The sequence below is a fragment of the Lissotriton helveticus genome, chromosome 2_2, assembly GCF_964261635.1.
Source record: "Lissotriton helveticus chromosome 2_2, aLisHel1.1, whole genome shotgun sequence".
Lineage (NCBI taxonomy): Eukaryota > Metazoa > Chordata > Amphibia > Caudata > Salamandridae > Lissotriton > Lissotriton helveticus.
The window spans coordinates 420,784,821-420,794,404 of record NC_136060.1 but is presented as its reverse complement, the minus strand read 5'-3'; the positions used below and the strand labels follow the sequence as shown (position 1 = coordinate 420,794,404).

At 42.7% G+C, this 9,584-nt stretch overlaps 1 protein-coding gene across 1 annotated transcript in view; it reads left to right on the top strand.

The window, feature by feature from the left end:
* Positions 1 to 4,758: 4,758 nt before the first annotated feature.
* The window catches only part of CD8A (CD8 subunit alpha), a 95,107-nt gene continuing 90,281 nt past the window's right edge, over positions 4,759 to 9,584 (top strand). Inside the window, exons 1-2 of the mRNA XM_078678676.1 lie at positions 4,759 to 4,900; positions 5,573 to 5,753. Coding sequence (XP_078534802.1) covers positions 5,708 to 5,753 — 46 coding nt within the window. The 5' untranslated portion in view covers positions 4,759 to 4,900; positions 5,573 to 5,707. The remainder of the gene's footprint in view (positions 4,901 to 5,572; positions 5,754 to 9,584) is intronic.

The following is a 9,584-nucleotide window of genomic DNA, read 5'->3' as shown; positions in this document are numbered from 1 at the left end:
TATGATTGTGGAGTTGGGGTGTGTTCATTTTGTACTTACCAAAAAGCAGAGCATTTTCATAGGTGCCATCCTGGAAGCGCCGGTTGATAATGGACTGTCGGAAAATGTAGGAACCATGCACACTGCCTGGGTAGTTGGCGAAGACATTGTTGAAGAGTCTCCGGTGGTCCACTGTTGCCTACACATTGATGAAATGCGTGTGCTTGCTGTAGCGGTAATTGTGTGCAGTATCGGCAGGGTGCACAAATAGGACATGTGTGTAGTCAATTGCCTCCCAACACGTGCGGGAAGCCAGCTATGGCGTAGAAACCTTGCTTGGTCTCCAGCTGTTCCTGCGCAGTGTGGGGGAAGTGAAGGTACTGGGGTACCACACTGATGATGGCATCCAAGACAGTTGTGATGAACTTTGATCGGGCTGGCTGTGAGACTCCTCTGACTCTGGCAGTTGTTGGTTGGAAGATACCAGAGGCCAACTGATTCAGCACAGCCAGCAGCTTTGTCTGCGGAGGGATGTTGGTTGTCTGCTGTGTGGGTACTGTCAGCCTGTGGGCAATGATGTTCAAGATACGGAGGATGGTTGTCTTTTTGAGCTGTAGTGGGCAAAGACATCCTCTTGTGTTGGGTCTGTGAAGCTGCTACTTTTTCTGAAGTTCCGCTGTCTTAGTCTGTGCTGCCTCTGCGGTAGTCCGGGTGGGGAGGGGGGGGGGGTCTGGAGGGGGTGGCAGGCCTGGGTTGTTGGTGGTGGGTGTTGTTGCCCTCTTGGCGCTCCGGGCTGCATGTCATCTGTTGTTCTTCAGGTGTGGCTCTGGCCTGGGCTCCCTTTTCTGGTGCAGGTGGTCGTCCGACTTAACACCAGGTCAGAGCAGGTGTTAAATTCCTGTTGCTAACGTGCCTTTTTGCCTGTTTTGGGATCTTATCGTCGATCTGGCTGGTTGTTGAGAATGTTGTGGAGTGCTGTTGTCGCTGCTTTTTGCACGGGAACACCTACTCTGCATCTCATTAGCGATAGTGCCGGGGTCATCTGTGGTGATGTTTTTTGGGGCTGCTATCGCAGGGAAACTGGTGATATTGGCTGTTAGCACCAGCTTGTGAATGGGACGATAAATTTATTGCGACTTTGGATGCGATAAAGTGCCGCTTACTTGGTGATAAGTCCTTGAGATTATGCCCCGTAATATGTTGTCTCCTTTCTCTTCCTCTTCTCTATTTCTTTCCATCTGTCTTTCACCTCGTTTCTCCCACCTTCTAATATAATATTAAAATATATACAATATTTTTATCTTTGTCTCACCCATACCCTCAACTCCTACTTTGACTTCATGTTTATAATCCGGAGGCTGGATGTGTAGGAAACCTGTTGCATAGTGAGGTGAAACATGATCAAAAGTATTGTTTCCCTTGGATCGCTTTTCAGCACTAGCAGGCTGTCGCACACTGTGTGCATCCAAGGCTGATGATTGGCATCATGGTAATGAGGCAGGTCACAAGGGCAGTTTGGTGTCCATTTACTGTGCCGTAGAGACAAACGTGGTCAGGACAGGCATGGCAACAGCTCAGGCCAATACAGATTATAGGCATAAAATGTAATCATATTTGCTGCTGGGATCCTCAGCCTTATTTATCTGTCTCTGTCAGTGAAGTGTGCTTCTTTCCAGCTACTGGAAATGAGCTACCCGGCCACCATGCAAAGTTGATGCAATAATAACGCATAATAACTTTGTGCACTTGCGGTAATGCAGGAAATACACCAAAAATGTGTTCGTATAATGCCAGATGTGTGACACTTGGCAGGGCTGATAGAGCAATAATAATGCTAATTAAAATTTTAGAACAGGCCTATAAAGCACTAACTTCATGTTTTTAGCATTTATTTCTGTACCCTGGCTTGATTCCATCTGTAGCTAGATTGCAACAAGTTGTTTTTACGCACTGATCTCAAATTACATGTTTTTGCACATTTTGTGCTGTTTGCCCCAATCTCATGGCCTCGAAAAATGATCCTCCATTGGACTCTAGAATGCCAGTTAAGATCTACTGTAGAGGCTGCTCGAGACTGCGACAGTATGAGGGACAACAGTGCAAAAATACCTCTATGACATTATTAGACTTGGCTCACAAAGCATTCATTCTGTAATTTAAGTACATTGTTTTTATACTCTGATTTGATTTCATTTGTATCTAGATTTAAGCAAATTGCTTTTATACATTGATTTCAAATCATATATCTCTGCACATTTGTGCACTGCCCCAAAATCTTGCATTTAAGAAAAGTATCAGCCGGCGACTCTCATAAAGCCAAAATAAGATCTACTGTCTAAGCTCCTTGTTACTGTGATAGTGTCAGGGACAACAGTGCAATAATAACAGCAATGAAATTCTTAGACCAGGCTTATAAGACATCAACTTTGTGATTTAAATATATTGCCTTATACTCTGAACTGATCTCATCTGTATCCAGATCCAAGCTAACTGTTTTTTATGCTTTGATTTTAAAATACTGTGATTCTAAACCTGATACCTTTTATTGGAATCTTTTGATTAATACAATAAACTACTACTACTACTACCATGCTGGATTTCTAGCTTCTTTTGGGAAGTGTCTTATCACTTAGGCGTCTTTTCTTCCATTTTCAGTAATAAAAAAAACACTAAAACACTGACAAGACCAGAGCACAGTCTTTCTATATCTGCTACAATTGAGTATTTTCACCCCCTCTGTAAATATGCAGAAATATATAACCATTGGTCTAGGTTATGAGCCATATTTATTATGTGGTGAGTGGAAACGTGTGCAAGGCAAAGCGATAAAATTGCAGCGTCAATTAAGTTTTGTGAGCTCATGTATTTTAGCACGCAAAGTTGGCCCTTCCACACCATCAACCCAATGGTAATTAATGCAAAGATGCCACGTTTGGGTCGAAACAACACAAACAACAAACGTTTTGATGAAAGCCCACTCAATGAAGATAATGTGACCTGACGTTGCGTCAAAACCTAGCGACAAGTGACACCAAACGCAAGCAAGAAGGCAACCTATTATTCTTGTAGAACACCTACACGTTTTCAGATGTGTGTTTTATATGTAAGCACACATTTAAACGTGGCTTGCCCCTCTGAAGCGTACAAAATTGTACTAAAGAGTGTTGCTTTGGTCACAAATATTGCAAAACTGCTTGCTTGCCTTTTCACCATAGCCCAAGGCTGTGCATTGGGCTAAACACCCATTTTTCACATGGGCACCACTGAGGACGTAATCAACAGACAACTCTCTGTGAATCTAGTGCTGTGCAGTTGTCTATTGTTCCTACACCACAGTGATGCTTTTCTTCAAGCACAACTCCTATGCCAAGACACCTCTGGGCACACGTTGTGCTTTACAAGTTTTTGTAACATAACATACTATAACATGCTTGAAGAAGAGTCCATTTAAGCCAACTTGCCTTCATCATCAGCCTGATAGAGTCCAATCAATAGGGAAAGTGATCACCTTGTCAGACTAAATTATCAGACAGAACATCATAAACCCTGGTGGACAGTGGTAGTTACCAATCCTACCTGTAGTGGTTTCACACAACAGTACCAGTGACATATCACATTAATGTGTTGGACATTATGCAGTAGTGGTTTCTTTATGAGGGCGGGAGAGCGTCACCCCCACCAGCCCGCTGCAAGACACGCAAAGTGTTAAAAATAAAATGGCAATAAAATGATTTCATTGCCATTTTATTTTTAATCAATGAGTGCAACAGCTGCCTGCCTGCCTACGAGCCAGGAGGGCGTTTCCTGACTAACCTCCGCCACTGATAGGCAGAAGGAGGACTGGAGCAGTTAGTAGTGGTCACGCACGTCAAAGTGTGCATGTCACTTTGGCTGGTGGTCTGGCACCGGCCAAAGTGACATGCGCACTTTGAAGCTCTCCACCCAGATGTCCTAGACAACACAGGCCTCTAGGGCCCGAAGGAGCGTTAGGCCAACCCGCTCCATCCAATCATGCTGCTGCTCTCATGTAGCATGAGAGCAGCGTCTGGATTGATTAGGGGGTTCTTCATTCCACAGTCATCGGAAAGACAACGAGGAGGACGTGGAGCCCGCAGTATGTACAATTTAGTTTTATTTAATTAATATAATGTGTAGTGGATGTACTTTGTTTTATTTTGGAGGGAGGGGCTGTTTTTATTTTGGCTTTTGAGGTATGTTTTTTTTACTGTGGGCTTTTGTAGGGAGGGAGAGGTGTTTTTGATTTTTTGGAGGTGGTGGGGCACTTCCCTTGCCTCACCACTTTGAAAGGTGACCAGCTGCTCCTGTGGACATGATGGGAACGCTCAATTTGCCCATAGTTTCTGAAAGGAAAGATTATGTTTGGTCGACTTCTCTTCTGCTACTAGTCTATCTTTGGTGGATTTCGGTGCCTGATCTCACCGGGAGAACAGGTGTGGTGAGCATCAACAGGCGCTGCAATCTATATGGGTAATATATAGGAAGTCAATTTAATAAGGGCAAATGACGGCTCAGCCAGGGGTTAGACACTGAATCATTCTATCTCATAATGCATCCGCTGTATCTTTGATAGTGTTGTAGACAGTAAGGCCCTGCTGTAGCATCCGCGCCTGCCTCTGACAGCATTCTGGGGGAGGAAGTCACACTGCGGTTAGGAAAGGAGCACAGAAACTATACAGAACATGCCTGTGGTCTCTGGGCCGCAGGACCCCCACCCTGGTGGGCTCCTCGTAGACTCCCCAGGTGGTTCACCAGAGCTGGTGCAAAGAAACTAAGCACCTGCCTGCTGGCAACTGCGCATCCCTCACCTGTGCACAGACTGCACAGTGAGAAGCAGGGCAGCTGCAGGGAGGTTTTTTCCTTAGTAGGTTAAAAAGAAGTATTCTGGCGGGTCTAACAAAAGGCAAGGATGGTGCTTATTTGACATATTATAACACCGACAATCTCCTTTTCACGTCTCGCTTGCTACCAGTTTTATATATTTCTGTAGATGACTTGTGTTACTAATCCACAGGTTAATAGCACTAGTTAATCAAGGTCACAGTTGATCTAATTGACAGGTTTTTTCCTAGAGTTAATCTAATAAACAGATGGAACTTTTTCGAACTCTTGGTCATGACATTTATTGCATATACTAAGTGCAACAATTCGTGAATGTTGGCCGGCTGACAACATCCACGAGTGCCTACTGAAAGTGAAGACAATGCCATTATTTTCTTTGGGGGTGGGGGGGCACTGTACTATATTCTTGTGATTATATTTTTTTATGTTTGGAACTAGAGAACCAGAGTTTGGATCCCAGCTTCCTCAGTTGATAAAGCTGTGTGTAGGCACCTTAGTTCTCCTATCTGGCGTAATAGATGCTGCTTAAAATACTTCTAAGCGCTATACAAAATGAATAGGATGTATGCAGTTGAATTCAGCCTTTAACTGTCCAGGTCCAGCTGTTTGAATGAAGATGTAGTTCCCAAAACAATGCATTCATAGAAGTTCATACAAAAATAAACCCATTTTATTGCCAGTTATAAGTAAAATGTTTGTTGGCGCTCCTTGAGCATTGCATTTCATCGTGTAGCCCTGGTCCCCCTGAAGGCTCTGCTGACGTCACATCCTCCCTCCGAGCCTCGGGGGGCTGAGGCCGCGTGCCTGCAGCCCGCTCATCTCTCGCTGCACCTCCTGTGGTAAGGCACGAGAAGCCATCTCCGCAGACATGGGAAGACTGCTCCTGGGAGCCCTGCTCCTGAGCCTGGCCGCGAGTAAGTGTGGAGCTCTGGAGTGGGGTGGTGGGGGTTGTGGGGTGCATGTGCGTGCGTTAAAACTATTGGAGAGAATACATGCACACGCGCATGTAGATCCACAATCATAATGGTGCATATTGTTTTATACTACCACCGAGGGGTTCTAGCCACAAAATAAACCAACCTCCCTTTATTAAACCCTTTTACACTAATTTAGGATAATGCTGCATATGCGGCCTAGATATCAGTAGTGTAGCATGTTCGATAGGACCGGGTCCTAGGGTTGTAAGGGTCCCACTTCTCCCCAATTCGTCTGTTTTTTATTATCAAACCAGGGGATGGGGCAATTTCCTTGCTTCCATTAGGGCCCATTGCACCTTTGCTCTGACACGGATAATATGTTACCCTTTCTCTATTTTTTATATTACCTGTTATATTGTGGGAGCTTTAAGCTTGAAATGGGGTTTTTTTATTTTAAAAAACAAATAAATGTTTATGGTAAACAGTAAGTGAAAAATTAGGTATGCTTTTTCGCAGTTGGTAGTAATAATAAGAAAAATATGTGATAGTGTGATGGGAACACCCAAAAAGCCAACATGTCTTTCATCCGCCGGACTTCTTCAAGGCTATAATAACAGATGTCACCATTTACCAATCAAAGTCATGTTATCTATTAAGCGTATGAGATTGTGAAAGATCATATCAGGTCAAAGAAAGTTTATTAGTAGTAATGCGCTGAGAGCTACAGAAGTGATTTTTTGAGATAAAAATCCCCAAGTAGCCCTAATGCGAAATCAGGGAGTAAGTTTACACAAAAAGTGTGAACAGGACGGTGGTGTAATGAGCAGGATACAAAACGCCTTTACGTGTATGAAAGTAAATTACGTATTTAAGTGCCTGCTACGTTCCGCAAGTCCGTTTAGTGTAGACTTGTGATTGTTCCTGAACTGTTGTTCCGATGGAACCAATATGTGGATTATAACATTGTAATATCAATAATTAAAAGAATAAGGCCCTATGCAGCTTGTTAAAACTCGTCTTGGAGTGGGTGTAATAAACTTTGTATGAGTCGTCTCTTCACCCTGTTCGTATGTAATTAATGAGTGTTTGTGCAGCCATTCCAAGTACATCTATGCACGGATGGTAGGACAACATTTACTTAGTTATAATTACCAGCATAGTGTGCTTATACAGAATCTTACACGTTGTTGTTTAATTTAAGGACCAGTTTTAGATGTGCAACTATATTCTAGTTGCTATAATCGTAAAAGATGAAAAATATACTTAATTATGTAGTTAAGAATGTAGAATTTTAGAAAAGACACCCTTTGCTTTGTTAAGAAGACAATTTGAAGTGAAATATTCAGATTGTGTTTACCTGTCATGAATAGAATTTTAATTATACAATTGACAATGGTACAGGGACGGTTGGAACTGACATTAAGAGGATAAAAGCTATATTTCACAGCAACCATTAAATATCTTCCATATTGCCTGATCCCCTTTATATGACATTGGATTATGTGTAACAAAAGCATAAAAGAACCAAGGGCCATATTATCAAGAACGGCGATAACATTATCGCCGCTTTAGCGGCAGGAAACTGCTGCTAAAGCGGAAATAAGGGGCTTGATAATATGCCATTGTGAATTCCCATGAAAGCCCAGGTTCTGGTGTGAACCTAGGCTTCTATGGGAATTCACAAGGGCATATCATCAAGCCCATTATCACCGCTTTAGTGCAGTTTCCTGCCGCTAATGCAGCGATAATTTTAACGCCGTTCTTGATAATATGGCCCCAAAATATTTGTTTCTATAACTATGACAACTGTTACTGCTGTGTCCTGTACACGGCTCTATTTTTTGCCGCGTCCCACTAAGACAATAGAGTTAATCTATTCCCAGTGAGTACAGAAATACTCCTAAAATGTGAGTGTGTGGTGAGATGTGTCTTTCAGTGTTAATTTCATGTGGCAGTACATCACCCTGAAAGTGTCATGTAGTTCACTATAATAAAGGTGTAAGTTAAGTTCTTTTATGACAGAGATAGCAAAAGTTTTACTTGCAAATCGATTGGACAGTGTATTAATTACTACAGATATTTGTGCGATGAGAGGTCAAAAGTTAAAATGATCTTCTAAGACAATTTAACAAATCTGTGTTATTTACCTTTTAACCTAATCAGTTAAGACATTGCAGCACAGCGCTTAGTTTGTGACAGGATAAGAGCCATGATCAAAGGTTTGGTCAGAAGCCTGCGGCCGGCGCAATCGGCGAAAACCATGAAGCTCCGTCGTCTACTCTTGAATCCACCTGATGCCTCTTGTATCCACCACCAGACACTCCCTGCGCCTTCATCTCACTCTTTCATGTTCTTTTCCATCCCTGCTTTCTTTCTTTGTTACGACAAGTGTCCACATCAGTGCATATTTGCCACACAGGTGGGATTGATTTCCACGTAATCATAGGCATAACACAGGCCCCTCCAGCCCCTGCGGTGGTGAAGGGGGACCCTAAAAATCTTGCTCCCCCAAGTTATCAGATAGGCACAAAAATGTTTGTCTTAGGCACAAATAACAATCAGGTTCCAGAGCGGTGCACATCTGTAGCCCCAAATGGGCTTAGATGATCCCAGAATCAAGAGCATACCACAGGAGTCTAGTCGCTGTGGTGGTGGAGGGGGCCAATAACATTTCATGGGGCCTCCAATCAGCCCAAGGCCAATCAATATCTGTGGAATATGGAAGACTCAGGAGCTCCTCATTACATTCTGTGGGGGACCCCATCATTTTGCCTTACTCCGCTGCACAGAATATGCACAAGTAGATTACGGTTCTTCTGTCTTAAATGTAGGGTTAGAGTTAGAGTTGGGACTATTGATGTTTCCAGGAAAAGTGCATGCGGTGGGCATTGGAAATGTGGTGTACACCCACACAGTTGTAATTTTATCAGCATTAATAAGTGTTCTATATGGTATTTTGCTCCCAGTTTGTGCACTTGTGCTTCATAGTCTAATGAATTAAAGGGAGCAAATTGAGTCTGGAAAATTTCCTTTCACTCCTGTTTTTTCAGGGGTGCAGGAGAGGGTGTTGCATTAAATATAATAAAATTTACAATTTAGAGGAGAAAAAAAGATGCACTTGTACATTAAGTTTTAAAGAAAATTTGCAGATTTCCCATTGTCGGAAAATTTACCATAACCACAGAAATATACAATTTCGATGACAAACTACAGATTTTTGTAATAACTTTGCAAACTGAGTAAAACAATCATGACTTTTTGCTAAAGCACAATCGCTGGTACAACAAACTCAGTCCGGTCTGTGTCGGTGCCCGCTAGTTATTCAGTATCCACTAGTGTCTGGTTGTTGTGTTTCTGTCCTTACGACTGTATGAGAGAGAACGTTACTGTGCGTGATGGAAAAAAATTGAGCAATCACAAATGGTCTGTACTCTTTCCAGTTGCTGGAATATAACACTTTGGGCATGTAGTAAACCTCTATGGATTCAATTCTGGTTGCCTACATTTGTGCCTAGACACTGACCCTTAGCCTTTAATTTAGTCGTCTCCGCTATTTTCTATTAGTTTGAGTTGTTGTTTTTCCTTAACCACTTACATTTACTTTGTATTGCCCACTTGCAATCCATAGTCGAATCTTTAAAAAGTGCCGCAACTAGATGTGCGTAGGAGCCATTTGTAACCTGTGAACAAGTTTTTCTCCATCAATGTCTTTGTATTATTTGGGCCGGACAAAGGTGTATATTTAGAGTGTCTGCTGGTCTATGAGGCAATGTGAGTGATCATAAATGGGTCTCCTGTTATGCTCCTCTATGTTCCATGTGTTGGAGC